Below are 23,547 nucleotides of genomic sequence, written 5' to 3'. Positions count from 1 at the left end.
TCAAGCAGCGGCCAAAGGGACTCAAACCCTCCGCTCGTGTGTCTGTGCGATCGGGAGGGGGAGCATCCCCAGGATCCGGGGACGCTGCCTGTCACAGCAATGATGCTCGGTGGGCTGACTGATTAGTGGACGGGAAGGGGAGATGGGAAGGGGGGTTCTGTTGCCAATGAGTCTGTGAACACTAGTGAGTGTAATAGCGAATACCCTTAAATACATACAAAGTTTATTAAAAATAGGCTGCAAATGAAGTACAGTAGAAATGGCAAACTACAGCAGGTCTGATGTCTTCTCCATAGTAACGCACAGTCATGAAAAGCACTTTACACATATTCACATTTGACCTAATCGTCCAAGGACCGCCAAATCCACAGGAACGGGTTTACAATCACACATAGAAATATCCCTGCATGTAAATATTTACATGTATTTGCATGTTCTCATGTGTGTCTGTTGTTTTTCTATATACTAACAGGATAACAGTTCACCTGCATCTTTGTCTTTAAAGAAGCGGTGGACTCAGTCCCCTAAGGCTGCCAGTGTCCTCGAGACGTCGGGAGGCACAAGCATGCAGGTCCTTCATGAACACTTGGAACCACTTACTCTCTTACTTAACGAGGGAAATCAGAGCAGCACACTTCCAGATACGAACCCTGACGGACGCAGAAAATATTTACAGTCGCGTTGTAATGATTTATCTTACAGCTCTGAGGAAAGTGATTTCTAAGGCAGACAGCACCCCCCTCTCCTGGAAAGTGTGCGTATCTTCCTAACACACCTATTGTTAAGAGAACAATACGGTAAAGTCATCTAGAGCCGCGCAGCAGGGCTTGTCAAATAGAAAATCTGCTCATGATCACAAAATCATTGACTGTTTTGACATCACATAATATAAAACAAAGTGAGGCCCGTCTCCCCAACACCAGCCTCATATTCACAGCTGAAGAAGTGACAGTGATAACTAATAATTCAATGCATGAAAATTAAATAACTCTGTTCAAATGTAAAAAAATAGCCTGAACTGCCACCAGTCTCTCCCACAGCACTCAGTCACGGACGCCACACGCAATGTTCCCTGCCTTCCCTGACAGCAGATGGGTGTGGACTCAGCTCTCTCCTGAGCGTCGCCTACTGCACGCTCGCCCTTCTTCGGTACTTTTGTTCCTATTCATGTCAACACTGTTTAGTAGACATCCTCCTTTACAGATTCCCTTGGAATATCTGAAACATTTAGTTAACCTTCTAACTTCAGCACCATCTTCAAAATCACTAATGACTTACTGGCATAATAATCATCTGGTATTTAAAAAAATAAAATTTCCTAAGCTCAAAATTTTCTTCTTGGAGAAACTTGTTTCAATCAAACACTAGAGCTGATTCGGAGGGCTGCCCGTGGGGATGGCGCTGCAGGCGGTCCCGCTCAGGTCCGCCCGCCTCCCAGCCGCGGGCACGGCAGGCCGGCCGCACTCCTTGGCACGCAGGCGCGTCCGCGCGGTCTCCCCAGAGTCATCTCCCGCAGCAGGCTGCAGCTGCCGCTAAGGAGTGCAAACGAGTCTGGGGAGTTCAAGCTACTCTGATTAGTGAACAGCGAGCTTTAGAAAAAGAACAGCAACAGGACTTCTTTGTGCTCCTTGGGGGAAGACGGGGGCAAAGACACATCTCAGGATCTTCTGCCCCTTTCCAAGCCCAGACCCTAAAGAGACTGACCAGAAAGCTACCTTCCTGGGAGTCAGGTCATTAAGAGGACAGTGTCTAGATTGTAGAAATGACAGTCTCTTGGTAAGGTAAAGCGGAATTTCTTAGCGGTGGAACTCGTCCACATGCCAAGCCTTCTAGAAGCAGGCTCCCTGGGGACCGGGGTCCTCAGGCCGTGCCGTCACCAGCACCCCAAGGGACCGTGCTGGACGCGGGGCCGTCCTCACTTCGTGTTCAGCTCGTTCTCCAGCTCTGTTAGCTTGCGAGAGGCCTTGACTTTATTGGAGACGTCGTGGCCTTGGGAGAAAAGGCGCTGGCGCTCCCTGAACGTCAGGTTTTCAGGGGCTCCGGGCCCCCCGGGGACGTCTGCTTCGTGGCTGCAGGAGGAACAGGTACAGGGTTACCTTTCAGAGTGAAAACGACCCATCAGCAGGTAGCCCGGCTCACGTGAGGGCGGGTAAGTCAGACTTTCTAAGGGAGAGGCTCATTCTTTGTTTAATTCCCTCATAACCCTGCCGGGGCTGTATTCAAACCCACGTGGGAAAGGGCAGTGTTCGCTTCAGTTAATGTTCACTTTCTCCAGTCCCACCCGACTCTCAAAAAGCTAGTAACATCAGTGTTAGCAAGCACACAATCCTGAGCAATTAAGTTTAACTGAAGAGTTCCCTTTAAAAATCTGGCACTTTAATGAAGCCTACCTGCATCTGAGAAGCCTCTATCAACATACTCACGGACAGTAATAACAAGTTACCAAGATGTTAAAGATGTAAGAACGCTTTGGGCATCAGTAGTTCTGACTACACCTAGCGGAGAATGTCTGTTGAACTCGGGGGGGTGGGGGGGGACCTTGCACGGTCCAGCAGGACACCAGGCCTCTACCCTGGGTGTCTTGCTCCTCGGTGGTGGACGCAGAGGGCAGCGCATCCAGCTCCTTCCACAGTCCCAGCCAGAAACCCTGGGGCCTGTGCACCATTGGAGGCAGAACCGTATCAGCAACACGAAGTAAACAAAGCCTCTGTGCTCACACAACTCAACGCCTGAGCTGACAACCAAGCCTCTGAAATTCCATCCCAGCCTCACAAAAGGTAGTGTGAGAAAAGAAAAGCGCCCTCAGTGACGAGACACCCGCATGGCACAGCTTCAGTGAGTACCTCTTAGACGGCTTCTCTCTCGGATCCCGATAAACATCATGGGCTCCAAACACTGTTCCAGCAGATCCCACGTAAGAGTTTGCTCCTTTTCCGTAAAAAGAAAAAGTCACGGTTAAAGCACCTGCGTTATTTCCAAAACCACACTCAGGATGAAGATGCAGTGCTCAGGGCCTCTTACGTCCTGAAAAGGCAGCAGCAAAAGGCTCTTCGAGTCAGTGGAAGACACTCAGTGGAAACCACACCCCTGGGTGGCCTGAGCAACCCCGTCACAGCCCTTGCAGGTGCTGGGAACCTGGCCTGCGGCCTTACGATCAGGGGAAACGTAAGTCTAAGGGGGTATAGCTAGAAAGTTCAAATCAGGTAAAATGTGTGACTAATACAAATTCACAATAAAAATCAACAGATGGCGAAATTTTTCAGACACCCCTGACACTAAGAACTTTCTTACACGATTACGGGGGGCAAATGGTCCTCTTTTCAGAGCAGTTATTGAATTTTCCCCACAAAATAAATGGCTATAATTCTTAAAACATTTGGGAAAAAAGGAAAAAGAAGAGGTCCCGAAAGGTCTGATACTAATGCCGTAGACACAACATCACTGACCAAAAAGGAGACCCGAGGCAGCACGGGGTGACTGTCAGACACCCGGCCTGGGGCCCAGCGCTGCAGGTCAGTGGCCAGTAACTGGGCGAGTGAGACCAACTGCCCACATACTGAAGAGTGCTGCCGAAGATCAGAAAAGCTGACGCCTGGAGAAGCTCTAACGCGGCCAAACATACAGCGAGAGCGCACGAGCGGTGCGACAGCCAAGACCACAGTGCAGGAAACCAGGACCAGTGGCTTGTTAACTGCAATGTCAGCAAGAAGATCTTCCACTTCGAAGAATCTTTTGCTTATAACCAAGGCCAGGGTGATGCACACTCAAAATACTCAGCAAACACTGAGAGTGCTGCACGCTGGACTCAACGGCCAGGAAACGACCACAGGATCTCAGGGCTAAAGGACCCTTCTCCACAGGCTGCAGGATGAGTCTATGCTGCTCTGCTCACTTTATAAAGAGGTATCTTTTCCACGGCCATGTGGGAGCATCCGAGGAGCCCGGCCATGCCTGGCACCCCTCCCAGCACTGCGTCTTGCTCATGAGTCGGCTGGGGTACCCACAACCAGGGCACAGGAGTGGTCCTCTACCAAGACTCAAAAGATGAAACAGAAAGACGTCTCTAATGTAACCTGCTCTAGATCTTTAGATAAATTACTGGCAGAGTGAAAAACTTTCCATTTTGATTCTACATTTTTTCTTCAATTTGCCTTAAAAACGTGTTTCATCTTTTGAGTTTTAATTGAGGAATACTTGCTTGTTCCCCCTGGTAAAAATCAATTGTTGAAAATTTTCAGAATTTTTAATCAGCAAATCAGACAATCTGGGCTGAGTGGCCCCGCAGAGCAGAGAAACGGGAGTTGGAGGAGCAGACAGGAGGGTCGCAGGTGGAGCAGATCACTCCCCACGCCGTGATCGGGAACCAGATTCCAAAGCCAGTGCTCTGATCAGAGGGGCCGCGCTGCGTGTGGGCGCCCGGGGTCGGGCAGTGGGGGGCTGGGGTGCCCCGGCTTTACCTCGACCTCTGGAGTGGCCGGGCCGGGCAGGGCTGGGTTTGGAGGGAGGGGGCGGGGGTGGGCCGGCCCTGGGCCCGGTCCTGCTGGCGCCGGGCGGGGGAGGCCGGAATGGGCCGGAGAGGAAGATGCCGTCGGAGGCTGGGCGCGCCCTCCGCCCAGAGGGCCTGTCCTGACCTGCCGGCTCCTCATCCTCGTCCTCCTCTTCGTTGTAGGCCACGAACTTGGCGGTGTAGAGGGCATCCGGGGAGAGGGCCTGCGTCTGCAGGTAGGAGGCGGTGCGCTGAGGCGGCGGCGGTGGGCCAGCGGGTTCGTACCCGCGCGGGAGCGGCGGGCGGCCCAGGCCCGGCTCCTCGGGCTCCAGCAGCCGGCGCTCGGCCTCCTCGTGCTGGCGGCGGCGCTCGGCCTCCAGGCGGCTGTAGTAACCATCCTCCTGCCGCCTCTGTGGCCGGGAGACAAAGGGCGGGTCAGCGGGCAGCAGGGGGGGTCCGCCCCAGGGTCCCCCCAAGCTCCAGAGACTGCCACAGTAGCGGGCAGCTGGGCCTGGACACGGAGCCGCTGACACAGAACCAGGCGGACGCAGGAACGAACCCGGGGCGCCTCTCCTGCCTTCAGTGGGGTTTCCACTTACCTGGTGCTCCCGAGTTTAAGGACAAAACTGAAGGGTAACTAGGCTCTGACTGGCACCTGCGGAGGACCAGCCCCCGCCCCGCCCCGCAGCGCGTGGAAGAAGGGCAGGCCTAAGTCGCCTGGCTCGTTTCCAGTGACGCAAAGGGAAATTAACAGGAAACCCACACTGTCTCTTCCCAAGGTGACCACCAGCAAACAGGCGTCCCCCAGGCCTTAGTTTGTATCTCCCTGCCAGAGAGGAAATTGGAGAGCCAGGCACGACAGCAACAGCAGCGGACAGTCCAGTGTATTTTGACACATACTGTACATTTCTTCTGATATACATCTAGTTGCGCAAACTACAGTTGACAGCGTTAATTTAACATTGAAAAAGGTAACAGCACAGTTTTGTTAAAGATTGACAATGGTTTCAGAACACAAGAATAAAAGCGAAGAAAGGAGTGGAAAGACCAAACGAACGATCTGCCTTAAGCTGAGGTGGGCTCTGGGCTGCAGACTTTAAACCCACGCACCCAGGGCAGCCAGAGGCAGCGCTTCCAGTCCCTGCGTCACCGTGCATGCTTTCACGCTTTGGCTCCCCCCCCACTCCACACGCACGTGCACGCGTACACACACACAGAGTGAGCACACACAGCCAGAGCCTTCCGGGGCAGGGAAGCACCAGCACACACGCCAGCCTTGTCGCAGCCCTGACCACTTCTCACCCTATGCTGAGCCATCCGGAAGGAAAAGCATTTTCATCTCATCTCCACACAGAACGAGCGGTCCCTTACAGAGGAGCTCCAACCTGAACGAGCTCCGCGGACTCGGAGCAGAGCTGGCGGGCGGCCTAGCGCTCCACGAATACCACTCATGTGGTGACATTTCAGGGAGAGACCACGGCTCATCCTTCAGTTACATTAAGAACAGACAGCCATGTGACAGCGTTCTGCCCGACAGGTGCGTGGTCCTTCCATGACAGAACAAGCCCAGCCACTTTGGACATTCTATATATAAAAAAACAGCTTATCTGGCTTCTTTTTGCATGGAGCACTCAGTCATGGAGGCAGGTACCCAAACACAAGTGCATCTGACATAACCACAAGCTGTGAGAATGCGCACTGCAAAAAAACCCAATGAGGGAGAGTTTCCCCAGGTGGAGAACAGGCCTGGCCGTCTCCCCACGGCGCTGCTTCCAGGTGGCCGGAGGCGCAGGGGAAGTGGACATCGCAGACCCAGGGCTGGGGGCTCCGACTGTGGAAGCCCACCTCCTTCCGAGGGCTCACTGAAGCGCACGGGGTCTCCCCGAAGCCCAGACCGCGACTGCCCGGGCCCCACCAAGCGGTCGGGGTCGGGGAGGTGGAGGGCCCGCCCTGCTTGCTGTCACCCGCGGAGCCCACGTGGCCGGGCGCTCCCGCCTGCAGAAAATGGCCCACGGGGACGGCCAGCACCGCTCCTACCCTGTCCCTGGATCCTGAGGTCCGGCAGCAAGCCCAGGGCCAGCGGTGCGCCCAGAGGCGGGGTTCTGCACTCGCTTCTCAGATTAGGTCACGTGTGGTCACGTTAAGACCGATTAAAAGGGTTCCCTGACCCTTAGAGCCAAATAACTACTCAAGTATCTACCCGTGGACACACTAAGTGAAATGAAAACCCCCTTGTGCTGCGTTTTCTGTACACCACTGGCCAGAATCAGGTCACTTTCATAAAAAATCGACTCTAGATCCTGTTTGCCCTCCTAAGCTCCTGTCCTTCCCAGGCCTGACCCTAACGTGACCACTTCCCAGGGACTGGCCGGACGCCACCCAGCGTGGCCGCACAGGCCCCACGTCCGCAGGCCGGAGGGACGAGCCCCGAGGCTGGCAGTGGGAGCCGGTCGGCAGGCCGGGCGGGAGGCCGGTGCAGGGGCGGCCCTGCCCGCCGCCCAGCCCCGCCCGCGCTCGGGCCGCAGCCCTCAGAGGACCAGGACCTTGTCTTCGGCCTCGCGCCTGACCCTCTCGTCCTCCTGCCGGCGCCGCTGCTCCTCCTGCCGCGCGCGCTCCTCCGCCTCCCGCGTCCGGATCTCCTCCAGCTGCTGCTGCCGCCGCCGCTCCTCATCCTGCAACTGACGACAGGGGCCCGTCAGCCTGCGCCCCGACCCGAGGACGCGCCGCGCGGCCGGCACACACACGCACGCACGCGGCCTACAGACGCCCACGCACGGCCGGACACGTGCACACGACACGCACAGCCAAGACACAACACACGCGCACGGCCGATGGACATATGCACATGGCACACATGCACGACTGACGAATATGCACACACGACACACGCACGGCCGACGGACACGTGCACGGCGCTCAGACACGTGCATGCGCGCGGCCGACAGAGACAGTGCACACGACACTCGAAAGGCTGACGGGCAGACAACAGCACAGCACAGCTGACAGATGCACACGCAGACGACACTTGACACGCACACACAACACACACGCACATGACACTCAACACACGTGCACACGACACTCAACACGGCACGGCCCAGACACGGCACACAGCTGACACACGCACACCAACAAGCGCACGGCCAAGGCACGTACATGTGCAGCCAGCCGACATGTGCACGCACACGACCGATGTATACACGTGCACTTGCACGGCCAACACACTCGCAGCCGACAGACATGCGCAAGGCCGAGGTGCACGCTCAAGGCCGAGATGCACGCACATGGCCAATGGACACACACACACACGACACACGCATGGCTGATGGACACGCACACACGACACATGTGCAGGACCAACACACACATGCACACGTGTGGCCAATAGACACACGACACGCACGGCCGACAGACATGCACACACGACACACGCACACGCCCAACACACATGCCCATGGCCGACAGACACACAACACATGCACACACGACACTCGAATGGTCGACACGTGCATGTGAGACGACACACGCACATGACACAGCCCACAGCTGCACGCATGACATTCAACACGCACGGCTGACAGACACGCACACACGACACGCGTACATCACACACACGGCATGGCCGACATACACACAACATGACACACGCACAGCCGAGTCATGTGCACACGACACACACAGCATGGCCCAGACCCGGCACACAGCCCACAGATGTGTGCACACAACAGGACACACACACACGGCTGACAGACACGCGCACACAACACGTGCACACGACACACACAGCACAGCCCAGACCCGGCACACAGCCGACAGACGTGTGCACACAGGACACACACACGGCTGACAGACACGCGTACACGACACTCGACATGTGCACAGCCAACAGACAGTGCACACAACACACGTGTACATGACACGTGCAAGCACACAACACATGCCCGGCTGACAAACACGCGTACACGCCACACACACGGCATGGCCAACATACAACACGACACACGCACAGCTGAGAGACACATGCACGACACACATGCACGACACACGGCCCAGACACGGCACACAGCTGACGGACATGTGCACACAACAGGACACACACACGGCTGACAGACACGCGCACACGACACATGCCCAGCCAGCAGACATAGCGCACACGCCACACACGCACAGGTGAGCACAGACACCAGGCCAGGCCACGCAGTGCCACCTCACAGCTGTTCCCACCCTTCAGAACCACCTCAGAGGAGGAGGTATGTCCTACACACTCACACAGCAGACCGGCGTGACTCTTCTAGAACAAATCCACGAACCAGCTCGTGGCCGTCAGCAGTCGGAACCACGAAACCCTGGACCGCCTCCTGCGTGTGCCCCGTTCCAACTGCCACCAAGAAGGTCAAGCGTGCCTGCAACTCCTGGCCTGTGGCAGGTGAACCCCAGCCTCTCGGTGGGGTGGGCTGGGGGCTCAGGGGGGCGGGCCACCTGCCTAGTCATGGGGACCAGGTTTCCAGCTCTCCTTCTGTCCTGGCCCTTTGCCATCCACTCCCTCCGCATCCCATCCTGGACTTAAGAATCCCTCCCCAGCTCGGGGGTCCCCTAAACGCTGATTTACAGCATCTGAGCCTGAAATTTAGGACAAACCTTCTTCTCACTCTCTCCTGCTACACCTCTGCCAAGTAACGTCCACTGTGTCTGAACACCTCCAGGGTCTGGGGAACTAGAGTCCACCTCCCACCACAGTGCCTGCCATTTTCAGGTAACTACTTGTCAAAAAGCACGTCTGCTCTTCTGAAACTCACCACCTGACTGCTTCCATTTTTTTGTTTTTCAGGGTCTGTCTTTTTCAAACAATACAGATTTAATCTCTCTCCTTCATACCATTCAAGTTCCTAAGGACAACTTCAAGGTCCTAAGATGTGTCGTACCTGGCTTTCAGCTCCTTCAGTCTCCTGGTCACACCTCCTACATGCTACAGGATGAAAATGCCTCAAGGGACCCAGAAAAGCACGTGTGACTGGCAGAGAACAGACAGTCTTTCCATCATGCCCACAGGACACAGTGATTTCTGCTGTCATAGCCTAGGAGGAGACAGACTTTCCCTTCTCCATCACAGACCTGGGCTGGGCTAACACCCACAGCCCTGTACCTCCCTACTTCAACAAGGAAGCCAGCAGAAGTGCCTGCTCCGTGGAGGTGCAGAGGCAGCCCCTAGCTGGGATCAGCTCGCTGGAGGGTCTGCAGCAGCAGTGGAGGAGGCGTCAGCACAGATATGGGAAACAGCTCCCAAGTAAGAGTGACGAAATAAAACAGCAACTGATCACACTAAGTATCTCCAGAAAGATAACCTATGGAAGAAGGCAAAACTGCAAGAATGCAATAGAGACTCTTCTGTTACCCAACAAAATACAAACTAACTTCATTATGTCTTACCTTTCCTAGATCTAATTAAAAACAAGTTCTGAGCAAGAAAAACTATATACACTGAACTCACCAATGAGTTCTTTTATGTTAAATAAAAGTATAGTTTTAAGAAGTCAGAATAATTTCAATTCTCACAACTACTAAATCTAAAAACAAGCATTTTTCTCTTAAAAACCTTCCTCTTCTAAATCCTGATGGTGTAAGCAAGGATCCTTCTCCCTGTGCCCAGTCCACCGGTTTCTCTTTTAAAGCCGTGAGTGAACCAGCGCTATTATAACTGAGGCAGCTTCTTTCCACTATCTGGTGAGCTGTTTCGGGTATTTTCATTGTCAAAACAAACTGTTTTGTTTCTCACCAATATTCTGCTTTACTCAAAAACAAGCAAACAACAAACAAAAAACCCCAACACATAAATGAGAACAGAATCTCTGAATTTGCCCCGAACAACAGATCCAGATGCTACACTGAACTGAACAGTTCAGTCACGTTTCACAACAGAGAACACCTCAAATCAAGTTAGGAAGCTAATGGCTCTGAGCGCCAACAACAAACCGCGTGTATGAAGACTGTAGCTAAATGGAGAGAGGACAAGCTCGTGGTTTTACACTGAAGGATGGAGAAATCGCATGCTACCAAAACAGGCTGGCAGGAAGCTGTATTTGGGGAAACACACTGAACAGATCAAACAGTAATTCTTAGTCAGCCCAGCCCAGACCACAGTCACTGAAACCAACTATCGTGCTGGGATTTAAAAGCAGGATGCAAGCCTGAACCAACTTCTTACAACACTGGTGCAGCCCACATTTCCCAGAAAGGTATTTTCAGGGGTTAAAAAAAAAAACAGTATGCTGAGATCTCTATGTTTATAATTTTGTACCACAAAAATATACTAATTTATTACATCTTTACAACAGAAATTCCATTAAGGCAGACAATCACTGAAATATCTGAGTAGGAAAGAGGGTCAAAATACCCCCTGCTTTTTGACATTTTCTCTGAAAAGCAATTACAAGTCTATTAAGCACACAACCTGTAAGAAACCTCTCTCCCCACCCGCATTTTCTGCTCATGCTCCTACCCATTAAAAATATTCACCCTAAAGAATTTCAAGGGCTCCAATAAAGATGAATCATCCTGATTAGCCAATTATTCGGACAGGACGTTGGGTCCCATCCCAGTCCTGCCGCGTCTCCCAGAGGAATCTGCTTGGGGTCGGGGGCGGCCCCCTCACTCGGGGACGCAGCCCTAGCCCTCAGCCTGCAGGGCTCCCTTCCCCTTCTCTTCAGCAGAAGGAAGATACGTGGACTCAGAGCTCCAAGGCAAGCCTACAGCTGCCGAGACACTGGCCGCGGAGAAAGCCTGAGGCGGGGCTCCGCACGCCCCACGCAGACTCCCGTGGCGGGAGGCAGCACCCCGGGCAGAGTTGGGGGAGGGGGCGAGTCAGCTCAGAACAGGTGCAAAGCGGTCAGGTGGGCGCGTGCACACAGGAGTTGAAGGTGGAGTGCAGGATGGAGTGCAGGCAGGGTGCGTGGGCCATGGGCCTGGAGGCAGCAGGCATGGATGGAGGGAATGACGGACACCGGGAGACCGGAGACAGGGCAGCCCTTCCACTTCTCTTGTCACCAGAGCAACCCGTGCGGGGAAGATCCTAAACCAGCGGCCACGCGTCTCCCTGCGGTCCCCAGCGTCTCTGGGAAGCCAGGGCCTGACACACGGGTTCTGGCAGCAAAGCCACCCCTGGGGACACGGCAAGAACTCAGCGATAACACTAACATCTTCGGGGCAATAGGGCTAAGAAACCTGGTGCCCACAGTCAATATTAACACTAGAAATAATTATCTTTGAAGAAACAAAAACCCTGAAACAAGTCTCAGTACACCCCATCCTAACAGACTGTGACTCACCTGTCACACACCCCACAGACACAGACATGGGGCTCTCTTGGGGCCCCAGGCTGTCCTGGCCCCCACACGTGTGATAAGGACATGGTAAGTAGAGAAACAACTGGAGTGACTGGTGCTCCCTCGCTTCCTCCCCCCACAGACACCTCAACACACAGAGGCAGAGAGAAAAGCACGCTTCCTATCTCTGTCTCATGTGGAAGAAAAAGTCAAGCTCAGAAGATACGCCTTTCAGTCACCAAGGAAAGGAGGCGGTCCCCTCTGCAGTGACACTGCCACCATGATATTTAAATTCAAAAAGGAAAACAGAACAAAAAAAGGCCATTAAAGTCAAGCCTGGATTCAGATTTTTCTCAAAGGATGGTTAGCTCTGGCCTTGCATCGTTTAAAAGTTGACCAGCAATAAAGGCTACTTAAGAGTAAGTATCGACACCTTGGCAAGAACGTCAGTGACAGACATCCAATTCTCAAGCACAGTGGACGCTATTACAACCCACTCAATCTCCCCAGTGTGGACGTGAGACACACCACCATTACTGCACAATGCAACTATTTTTCACAACGAGTGTTATTCAGCAACGAACTGGTATGGCTGGTAAGTTACACGAAAATCATGTGATATTAAAACAGAGTAATGTTTACTAGAAATTCCTCTTTCTCTACCAATAGACAGTTACATCCTAATTGGCAAACAGTGTCAGAACCAGTTGAACTGAGCTTCTAATGACACTTAAAATGTACTTCTAATGTAACAAGAATGAGTCATTACTCACTGCAAAGTTTGCTGTGTTCATGAGTACACAGGAATATATAGTATGAACTTTAAGACTAAAACTGAGTAAAGGTCAAAACCAAAAACAAACAGAAAGTAACACTTAAAATTAACAGAGAAGAGCAAAGGATAGCTACATCTAAACACATTGAAAGGCATGCGTCCAGAGTCAGGGAACTACACACAGGTCCTGATCTAGGACACCCCTAGGACCAGATCTACGGAAAACATATAACCACCACCACTAAAGGAAAAGAGGAAATCAGACAGGAAAAAGGTACCCAAGGGAAAGAAACAGGAACATACCAAATCTAGAACAGAGATTGCTGGCATAGCAGTCTGCTGCAGGTAACAGAGAAGGAAAAAAAAGAAAGATGAAGTGTGAAAAAAAGGCTCGGTTAGGACCTGGATCCGCCATCAGCACCTCTGCGGCTCTCATGCTTCATCTGTGCTTGAGGACAACCCAGGAGAGAAGTCAAGACTAGACTAACTTCTAGTCCTCAGAAACAGAGAAGTGCCCACATGGTATTAAATGCTTGAGCTTCATTAGTAAGACACACAGAAACTAAAAAAAGTAAAATTTCCCTCGGCACTCTTACTTGGAGACTAGCATATTAATCTTAACATAATTAATGATAAACATTTTTAATTAAACTATCATAAAGAACTTTCTAAATAGCATGATTCATACTAAAAGGCTTTGAAATAGTCAGTGTTTCAATCACTTGGAAAAACTGATAGACCTTCAATAAAAATTTAGTCTTCAGAGAAAAGAATAACTGTAGAAATATTATGACGTGGTTTCTAACTTTTCCCTAAGCAATAAATTTAATCATGCCCACTTGTTTACCATGAACCTCAGCTCTAGGCTCAGAGTTAAGCCTTCTTTCCTCGTGTGGGGCAGAGCCCAGGGCCAGGGCCACGGCAGCCGTGCCGGGCACGCTGCTCGCCGCCTACGGACGGGGCCAGGGCGCTGGGCAGAAGGTGGGGACAGCTCAAAGGAGTCTTATGCTCCAGGTATTATTCATCAAACAGCTGCTCTGTCAAAGGAAACAGTCATTCTTGAGGAGGTGTACTCCTGATGACTTACCTAATAACACACTGTAATAGTTAACATTTAGACCTTTGTTTATCAAACAAGTTTCTCAAGAGAGATTCTAACTGAGTTTTGAACTAAGTCATATGCATGTCTGTCTGCTAACATGTATCTAACAAGAAATGTATTCGGTGATGTCCAAGGCCTTAAGGGCCCACACTGCCCACTCAGGGCACTCTCTGTCAAGGGTCTAGGGCTGAATTTCATCCTGAGCTGGAAAGATTCGAGGGTCTGACAGCACAGCCACTGGTTCAGGTCTTCAGTACAGACGGCATCAGAGGGGGAATTAGAAACAAAATCCAAAGACAAAAAGGACATGCCCTTTGCTGTCTTTTCTCGCAATACTGCATTATACTAAAAAAAAAAGAACATCACTAAAATTCGTTAACATAAAACGGTCACTAGCACTTGCTGCAATTACCACCAATAAGTGCTTCTCTGTCAACAGCTCTCCTGAGAGGGCAACAAAGGATATTAGACTTGGCATTTTAACAGTCTATACTGCCCTAAACTAATATGGATTTTACTCTCTTCTTTTATGTGATACAAAGGCAACAGAAGTTACTTCCATCATATGGAAAACTATAAAGTCCTAAGTCCTGAGCACCTATACGCTAGGACTGAAGCATAATGCTCGCTGGTTCAATAACATCCACTTCATCAGTGTGTGAGGACCACACAGAGTCTGTTTCTGAGGGTGACAGCAAACTTGACCCTGCGGTTGTGCTCAGCCCCACCCCGCCCCCTCCGGGACCCGGGGGCGCGGACGGTGGAGACCAGGGGCCACCCCTCTGCACAGCTGGGACGCGACCTGGCGCTGCCAGAGGCTTTCCTGCTCCAGTAGTGGAGCTGGGCAGTTAAGAGTCTGGCCCACCCAGCCAGCCAGAAACTGACTCTCCGGCCATTTTAGCAACCACCCCCCATCATGGTGACCACTGGCTATTACATAACCGGTCTCCACCAGCGCTGGCGAGAGGGCTGAAGAAACGGTTCAGTGCCCCGCGCACCGCAGGAACCGCGCATCTCGGGAGCAGCGTGCCCTGGTCCCCGGGGACAGCAGCCCGCACAAGGCGCCCCGCCCGCCCAGCCCGTTACCCGCGCTCTGCGCTCGGCCTCCAGGCGCTGCATGAGCAGCACAGTGTCCACGTCGTCGTCCTCCTCCTCCTCGTCGTCCTCGTCCTTCTGCTTGGACTCCTGCAACCGCTTCTGGAACTGCCACTCCAGCAGCAGCTTGCGCAGCCGGTCGCTCTCCTCGGCCGAGCGCTCAGCCTTGCCCTGCAGCTCCTGGATCTCGCGGCTCAGCAGGTCCACGATGTGCAGCTGCTGCTGCTTCTCCAGCTTCTCGCGCGCGTCGCGCTTCCAGGGGTCGGGGGACAGGCTGTCCCCGGAGGCCAGCTCCTCCCTGCTGACCGTGATATACTGCAGGTCCCTGCGTTCGATGGTGCGCGGCTGCTGCTGCGGCTGCAGCTCGCGGATGACGGTGTCGGGCGTGCGGGCGGGCGCGGGGGGCGGCGCGGGCGCGCGCAGCTGGCCGAGTCGGCGCTCCTGCTCCCTGCGCCGGCGCTCGCGCTCCTCGTCCAGGCGCGCCTTCTCCTTCTCGTACCAGCGCTGCTGCTCCTCGCGCTTCTTCCGCTCGGCGGCAGCCTGCGCCTGGGCGGCGGCGGCGGCAGGTGGCGGGGGCGAGTCCGCGTCCGCCTCCCCGGCGTAGGATCCGGCGGGCGGTGGCGGCGGCAGGGCCGGGTCGGTCCGCACGGGTGGGGAGGCGGCCGGGGTCTTCCAGCGCCCGGGGCCGCTCTTGGTGAGTGTGGAGGCGGGGGTGCCCGTCTTGGAGGGGGGCCCCAGGTGCTCCTGGCTGGACGCGCTGGAGCCCAGCGACGAGCCCTGGGTTGGCCAGGCGTCGCTACCGTCCGACCTGCGCTCCGCAGCCGCCTCTGCCCGCTGCCGCTCGGTGTGGTAGGCGTCTTCACGGAGCTCCTCCTGGGAGCGGGTCACACGCTGGAGGGACAGAGGGACGTGGACCTCAGCCACCGACAGCGGCTCCTGAGATTCCCCGAGGTTCCTCCCAGGAGAAGCACGCGTTTGGGAAACTGCAGCGAGGCCCGCGCCACCACTTCCATGCCCAGACAAGCGGCGACTGCCTCCGCCCCACACCCCCGGGGGCAGACGGGGTGCAGCAGGAGTCAGCGCCTGAACTGAGCGACTGGACTGACCCTGAATCCGAGACGGCAGACACCCCTTCCCCGCCTTCCATGCCCCACCAGATCCAGCTCAACTGAAGTCTCACCACCACTGTGATCCCAGGACAAGCGGGGCGACTGCCTCCGCCTCCACACCCCCCAATCGCCTGAAGTGAGCGACTGGACTGCAGACACCCCCTCCCCTCCCAGGCCCAGCAGAACCCGACAGCCCCACCCTGTTCAACTTCCACCTGCCGGGGCCACATCCACGTCCCAGGGGTAGAAAGGGGTGGGTGGGTGGGGGGCCGCGGCCGAGGCGGCAGGGCTGGGTGCATCCGCACCGGCGGAGAGGCGGCTGGGACCTCTCCCAGTAAGCAGGGACGCGTTATCCAAGTTATCTGCTAACTTCATGAAACTCCAGGCCCTGGGTTTGGCCCTGAAATCCCTTCCCTGTGATCACCCAGCCTGTCCGCGGGAACCTGCCACATGCCCCATCCGCAGCGCGAGGCCCGACCCCGGTGGGCAGAGCACCTCTGATTGGGCTGCAGCACCATCGCCCAGTGCCCCGCCTGTTCCTCCTCCGGCCGCCGGCTTCCCGCCCCAGCTTCAGCCCCACCGGTGGGACCAGGATTTTCTCTGCCTCCCCAGGCGTGAACAGCCATGTGCCCGGACGCGGTCCCGGTTCTCAGCCCGCCTCCCACAGTCTACGAGCCTCACCACCACACCACAGACGTTCACCAAGCATGTGGAAAGGCCTGCACACATCAGGTCAGGCCTCCTCCCTCGTGACCACAGAGGCCAGGACAGAGAGGCGGCGGCAGCCCCAGCGCCGCTCTACAGCGAATGCCGACTGTGCCGTCTGCCCGCGCTGGCCTCCTGGGGGCTGGGGACGCCCTGGTCCCGCGCCTCTCACCTGCACGGCGGCGCTGGAGTGGTTCCCGTCTGCCACCACGTGGGGCTTCTCCTCGAAACCCAGCCACTGGCTCTGCGGGGGCGCCACGCGGTCCTGGGACTTGGAGGCCGGGAAGGTGAAGTACTCCCTGGTGGACGTCTGGGTAGGGATGGGGTAGGCTTCGGGTCGGGGCGGAGGCGTCTGCTCCTGTGGATTGCGGGGAGCAGCATTTAGCAGTCTGAACCATAGACTGACATACCTTCAGGGATCTGTGTTAAAATATTATCTGTGTATTTTTAAAAATGTTAAAAATGTAAAGTGTTCAGTCCTATACTGAGAATAATAAAAACATTTTCTTTTGTGCTGAGTTGCTAACTTAAAGCTGATTGACCCATTGTGTTAAAACCTTAAAAACCCAAACGCTCAGGAGCCACCACCACTGGGATGTTTTCCTGGAGGACACACGCGCTCTGGGAAACCCACGTCGGCCTGCGCATTGCCCAGACCTCAGCACAGAGGTTCCCCGTGGAGACAGACGTGATCTTGGCTGCTGTTCCCGGGGCATACGCGCTCTTCCCGCCAGGACTGGGAGGCTGATCTGTTGGTGGGAGACAGGAAAGAGAGTTCAGTGTTAAATAAGCAACCCTGATGTCACAGCATGGGAGCTGTTCATGGGCAGCACCCGTGTCGGCTGGCATCAGTGCCAGGGAGGAGCAGAGCACAGACCTAAAGCCCAAAGCCCGCGGAGGTAGGGCCTCTTCAATAACCGGGCCTGGAGCCCCGAGCTTCCTGTGCAGACCAGGGCCGGGCAGACCTCTCCACTGTCTGACAGAGGGCCAGACGGGACGCTACTTCAGGCTTTGCGACTCTGGCACCTGGAGCACAGCCTCCTATGCCTGCCGCTTCCTGCCGACAACCCTTTACAGTATAGAGACTGTCTGCACCCGCGGGGAGCCGGCCACCCTCTGCCCGCATCAGTGCACCCGCCCAGGGAACCCCCGGAATCCAGGCCCCCAGACTAGCTTTTAGCTCCCGTTAGAATGTTAGTTGTGACATCTCTTAAACACACCCCAGTTGGCTAATCTATGCAGGCGAGAACATTCTTTAATGACCGACAGACCCCGGAGTGCCCCCACCCCGGCAGTGAGCAGACATGCATGGGGCAGGCCTCGGGGAGGGCCACAAGGCTCCTCACTTGCGACGTTGGGGCTGGAGCGGTGGTCCGCCCGGTGCTTCATCAGCCGGTCGTCGCCCGGCAGCTTCTTGGGCTCGCTGTACTCAGCCCAGGGCGTCTGCGGGCTCTCTGGGGACCCGTTCTGAGCCGAGTTGTTGTACAGCTCAAAGCCTTCGCTCTTTGGTCGGGGTTTACCTGACCCACGGCGGTCTGAAACTGAAATCAAAATACATTCAAGATCTGGTCGCTTGTTCACGACCGTATCTTACATACTGTTTGGTTTAAAGGCAACATGATTTACCAACATCTAAAATTCCCCAGGTAAGAACTGGTTTTTCATCAGAAGAAATGAGGTATTTTTACAGGAGAGCAGAGTCTAACTACTCTCCAGAAGGGGCTTCAGAAAGAGCGACACGGGTGGGCAGTGCACTCTCGGAGCGCGCCTGCTCCGGTGACGAGACCGCCGTCACTGGGACATCCTAGCTGAGCTGAGGCGTGAACACCCCCCGCACCTGCAAACCTGCATCAGTTCTGCCATCGCTCAGGGTGTCCTCCTCCCGAGCCGCTCTCACCGGCTGTGGTCACGCACTCCTTATACCTTACCCTGCCGTCCTGCTACCCAACGGCCCTGACGTCCGGCTCCAACGCTTTCTCTCAGTGATTCCTAACTCATCATCAAGTTTGCTTCTTTTAAATGACTATAAACTCGGGGACCAGAATACCAATACATTAAGTATTATGCTATGAAAAAAGCAAAAAAAAGAAAAAGGCGCCGTCTATGAAGGCCGTGCCTTTTGCCCGTCTCCATGCACAGCAGCCCAGGCTCTCGGGTGACCCGGGTGAGGCCAGCGTGAGGCCAGGCTCTGGGCTTGCCCAGGGTAGCGACCTACTCACCTATGGTGAGCCAAGGAAGTGCATAGTAGACAGCAATTTCTAAGATAATGAGAGTCAGAACAGTTTTCCCTGGTTTCTGAACTAATTCTTTAAAACGCCTGACGTCTATATTGACTTTTTTCTGAGGTTTTTGATGTACCTACAAAACCATGATTCCTATCAGCAAATTATTATTCAAAACTGACCTTTTACTTACAGTGGACTCTCCCTGTAACAATCATGTCCTGTCTCAGAGCATGTGAGCCGGACCTAACTGTTCGTAAACAGTCCTTCAGGAGAGAACTCTGCTTGTTTGTTCTCTGAAGACCTCACAACCTGTGACTGCCTGTCAGAGCTGAAAAATCATTCCTCTACTCACTACAGACGGCGTCCCCTGAGTGCTGGCATGGGGGACACTGGGGTCCCCCACAGTCACCAGGCCTGTGCAGGTGAGGCCAGGGGCTCTTGGGGGCCAAATAAATTAGCACCATGTCCGAAGATCGGCTGGCCACACCTAGCCTGGGCCCTGGGAACCCATGAGCTTGGATCCCAGGCACCGTGCTCGAGGGTGCTCATCCCCACGCTGTTCTCTAGAATCAGGACAACGAACACAACAGTGCCTGCTTCGAAGGGTCTATGAGTATTGGAAGAGGTCACGCTGGCTGCCCGGCCCACGACAGGCAGTCGCAGCCCATGGAGGAGACGGCCCCTCCGCCCCCCTTACTTCTCTGCATCATAGGGGAAGGCTGGTTGAGCAGGGTGGCGAGGCCGTGGTAAATGGCTCCTTGCTTTGCCACTTCGAGCGTCACCACGGAGCTTGTCCTTGTCATCAGTTCTGCTGCCCTGGGAAGAGAGGTCACAGGGTGGGAACATGGGCAGGTGCCCCATCCCCTGGGCGGGCTGCGCCCCGCGGCCCCCCACTAGTCTGAGTCGAGGTCTCAGGCGCCCTGCCTCTGAGGACAACTCTGCACACAGCTCCTTTCGCTGCCTTGAGGCCAGCGAGGCGACCTGCAGAGATCTCGGCATGCGCTAGAGGCAAGGACGCCTTTCAGAGTAAAATACACACACTCTGATAAGTCTCCTCCTCTGAAAGGAGGGGCAGAGCTTCCAGCGAGGCTTTTGTCTTCTAACTCCAAATTTTAACGTGAACTACCCCCGGAAGTACATGCTCTCATCTTTAAACAAATAAACGGTACCTTTCTTGAGAGAGTCCCACCAGACTCCGTCCGTCCACGCTGAGCAGCTGGTCACCCGCGGCGAGCCGCCCGTCCTGAGCACCCCAAGGCGCAGGCAGGTGAGGAGGGGGCGACAGCGGGGGAGAAGGGGAGGAGGAGGCCAGCGGTGAGCACACTCAGACTTGGGCTTTCGACAAACACACAACACTCTGGGGCTTCCGCCCTAACGCCTGTATACCCACCACGTCTGCAGCGCCTCCTTTCACAACGGACTTGACATAAATCCCAAGTTTGTCTTGACCAGCGCCCTAAACAAGACAAGGAAAAACCCCATGTTGGAAACACAGCTAGAAATACAACACAGTGCAAAGAATAAAACGTGTATAAGTGACTGCAATAAAACTCTCAGCTCTTGTTTTTACATGAAAGTTAGAAATGCAAAAACTGTATTAATAGAATGAACACTTCGGTAAATATAAGGAAACTCACAGGAAATGTACCTACTTTGTTTTCAGATTAAGAAAAATTACTCCTGAAATCCCATGGACAGAGGACCCTGGTAGGCTACAGTCCATGGGGTCGCAGAGTTGGACACGACTGAGTTACTTCACTTTCATCTTTCTTTCGCTCCTGAAAACTCAATTACCAGTCAGCTGAGGGACCACAGCAGACCCGCCACCCTGAAGGCAGGGACGCGCTCTCTCCCAGTGGGTGAGCTGCGCTGACTTGTGCAATAATCACCTTAGTACACAAGCAGCTCCCCAGAGGGCTCTGCGTTCCAACAGCTGCCCGCCTCCCTCACACCCTTATTCTCTCATCGTTGCTGTTGTTCACTCAGTCGTGTCCAGCTCTCTGCGACCCCGTGGACTGCAGCCCGCCAGGCTCCTCTGTCCATGGGATTCACTCCCCAGGCAAGAACACTGGAGTGGGCTGCCATGCTCTCCTCCAAGGGATCTTCCCGATCCAGGGACTGAACCCCAGTCTCCTGCACAGCAGGTGGATTCTTGACCACTGAGCCATTTGGGAGGTCCTATTCTTTCTGCACACACAGTTTAAAGTTTAAAACAAGAAAAACCTTTCTGTTGCAAACGATGAGCGGGACTTCAGCAGAGACAATTATGGAGAAGACACTCTGCGCTGCTGCAATGTAACGGTCGCGTGCTGTAATGCTAAGAAGTCCTGAAGCTACGCGCCCCCATCTGGGGGAAGCGTGCACAGGCATGAAATGTCACTGGATGTTTCTAATATTCTACACCTGAGTGTATTTCTTGGTTTGTGAACCTATGGCGTCACAAAAGCAACAATATAAGGCATCACAGAAAGTTATAAAGATGGTTTGATAAACGACTTAACGGACACGTTTTTCTACAATGCCCTGGAACTGCATGATCTCCACCTCAACACTCCCTGTCGCCTCTGGTCAACAGGATGGTCCAGAACCGTCTGGCAGCTCCTGGTCAGGGAGGACTGCTGAGCAGAGGCCCTGCTGTGAGGCTGACAGCACCCCCCGACCCGAGAGCCAGGTCCGCAGCTCCACCCCAGGCCCCTGTGCCTACATACCGGCAGGCGGACTCCATAAACACTCCACGCAGCCCCAGAGGCCTGCCCGGCTTTCCCGACTCTTCCCCTCAAGACCTGTCTCTTGTCTGTACGTCTGCCCTGACCTTGTCACTCGTCTCCTGTCTGGTCCAGACATACGACTGCCCCCCGGAGGATACAGCGGTCCTTCCACACGACGCGATGTCCCCGCCCTGTGTTCCGGGCTGGGCCCCTCTGCCACACACGCAGTTACTGGGGTACTTGGGAAAACCTGCACTTTGGGGTACATGTGAGGTCACACACACACGTTTAGACATGTGTTTGTATAATCACTCAATGGGTTTCCCAGGTGGTGTAGCAGTAAAGAATCTATCTGCCAATGCAGAAGACCTGAGTTTGATCCCTGGGTTGGGAAGATCCCCTGGAGGAGGGCATGGCAACCCACTCCAAGTGTCCTTGCCTGGGGAACCCCGTGGACAGAGGGGCCTGGAGGGCTGCAGTCTGTGGGGCCATGAAGAGTTGGACACGACTGAGCACACAAAGAATGGATCACTCAATGATGGTGACCTTCTGAATTTCAGCCCATCTCTTAGCCAAGAGTCAGCAAACACAGCTTCCACCCGCCTTCAAGGACACCAGCACGGTCTTCCCTGAACCCGGGCTGGGGTCAGGGTCAGACGGGCTGAGGGGAACCACCTCCAGGGCAGCCCCACTGGTTAGCTGGGCCCCTTCCCACACAACCTGATCAAACGGCTTCTTCAACGCTGTTCTGTGTTTCTGTGGAATACATGATTTGTTACCTAATCCAGTTGTCTGAAAAACAGTTTCGCTCATCCCACAAACAGTCACGGCGTGCCTGCATCACCCCACCTCCTAAGACACGCAGACAGACACCACCCGCCTCCAACGCAGCTTACACTCAGCGGCTTTCTCTGTGCCTGTCAGACAGTTTCCGACAGGGCACCGAGAATCCCTCTTTTCCTGCAAGCACTGCACCATCATGTCCTTATAACTAAACCAGATTTTTTTTTTTTTAAAAAGGCTTTTAATACATAATTACTTTTTTCTTCTGTTCTCCATCTGACTGACAGAGAAAAGCAACACTTCTAAACTTCACATTCCCAGTTTTTAGTGCAAATGAACACAATGCATTTCCACAAGCACTACTCTTGGCAAGTACAATACTATCCTGGTAATTTAAATAATAAAAACTGTACTTTTAATGAAATAATCAATTACCACCATCTATGACTAAAAGAATCTCTAGCAGTAATACCAGCAACATAGTATTTTTAGTAACGCTGCTGTAAACAAAATATCAAATATATACTTTCAATATGTATGGCTATTTTAATATGTATGGATATTTTAAAACAATCACATCAAGACTTCTTCCCCCATTTCTGGTATACTTTATAAGACTATTACTAACAAGGGAAAAATTTCATTTATTTAGGCCAACTGTAATAAGAAAAACTTTAATCTTTCTAAGGTCACAAAATGGAATGATACAAGCAAACAGCGGGAATACGGTCCTGTCCTCTAATAAACTGAGACCTGGTGAGCCTGCTTTGGCTGCACGTCCATCTGTGAGGTGTCTGCGCGTCGCAGCTTCCGGTTTCCACGGCCGCACTCCACACCTACTTCTGTCCCCAGCCGCTCCACTCAGACCAGCCATCGCACGCCATTCTAGAACACACAAGCTTCCATCCTGCGGACTCCGCATGAACCTCGGACAGCGCTCACACAGCCTGAAACTCTAGCATGTCTTTAAGTAGATAATTTACCACACATCACATGCAATATAAAATTTAATAAATCTCAGTTTAAATATGCAAGTAACTGACCCCGTAATATAGATATTTCACAGCCTTATGAAAAATCTGACTTAAGTCACATCTGTAAACAAGCATTAGTTTACACTATAAATTTCAGAAGAGTCTTGGCGAGACATGGACGCTCTCCTAAGACTGACCCGCGTGGCTCCTCTATCCAAGCTGCCTTAGGAGATTCTTCCTGAAGACAGCCCCTGCCCCGAGAGGTG

General features: G+C 53.9%; 1 protein-coding gene across 14 annotated transcripts in view; it reads right to left on the bottom strand.

Annotated features, from left to right (window-relative positions):
- Positions 1-206: 206 nt before the first annotated feature.
- AFDN (afadin, adherens junction formation factor) overlaps positions 207-23,547 on the bottom strand; it is a 110,269-nt gene continuing 86,928 nt past the window's right edge. For 9 of the 14 annotated variants that reach the window (XM_061130507.1, XM_061130512.1, XM_061130517.1 and 6 more), the window contains 11 exons: positions 20,207-20,272; positions 19,986-20,059; positions 19,514-19,632; positions 17,938-18,132; positions 17,249-17,340; positions 16,764-16,949; positions 14,769-15,668; positions 7,030-7,164; positions 4,632-4,896; positions 2,844-2,928; positions 207-2,069 (listed from right to left, as the gene is read on the bottom strand). In XM_061130507.1, coding sequence (XP_060986490.1) covers positions 1,916-2,069; positions 2,844-2,928; positions 4,632-4,896; positions 7,030-7,164; positions 14,769-15,668; positions 16,764-16,949; positions 17,249-17,340; positions 17,938-18,132; positions 19,514-19,632; positions 19,986-20,059; positions 20,207-20,272 — 2,271 coding nt within the window. In that variant the 3' untranslated portion in view covers positions 207-1,915. The remainder of the gene's footprint in view (positions 2,070-2,843; positions 2,929-4,631; positions 4,897-7,029; positions 7,165-14,768; positions 15,669-16,763; positions 16,950-17,248; positions 17,341-17,937; positions 18,133-19,513; positions 19,633-19,985; positions 20,060-20,206; positions 20,273-23,547) is intronic. The other 5 variants (XM_061130510.1, XM_061130514.1, XM_061130516.1 and 2 more) reach the window with 3 other exon arrangements.

Source organism: Dama dama, chromosome 26 (genome assembly GCF_033118175.1).
Source record: "Dama dama isolate Ldn47 chromosome 26, ASM3311817v1, whole genome shotgun sequence".
In the NCBI taxonomy this organism is placed as follows: domain Eukaryota; kingdom Metazoa; phylum Chordata; class Mammalia; order Artiodactyla; family Cervidae; genus Dama; species Dama dama.
Note: the sequence above shows the minus strand (reverse complement) of the source record. Positions and strands in the feature narration are given on the sequence as shown.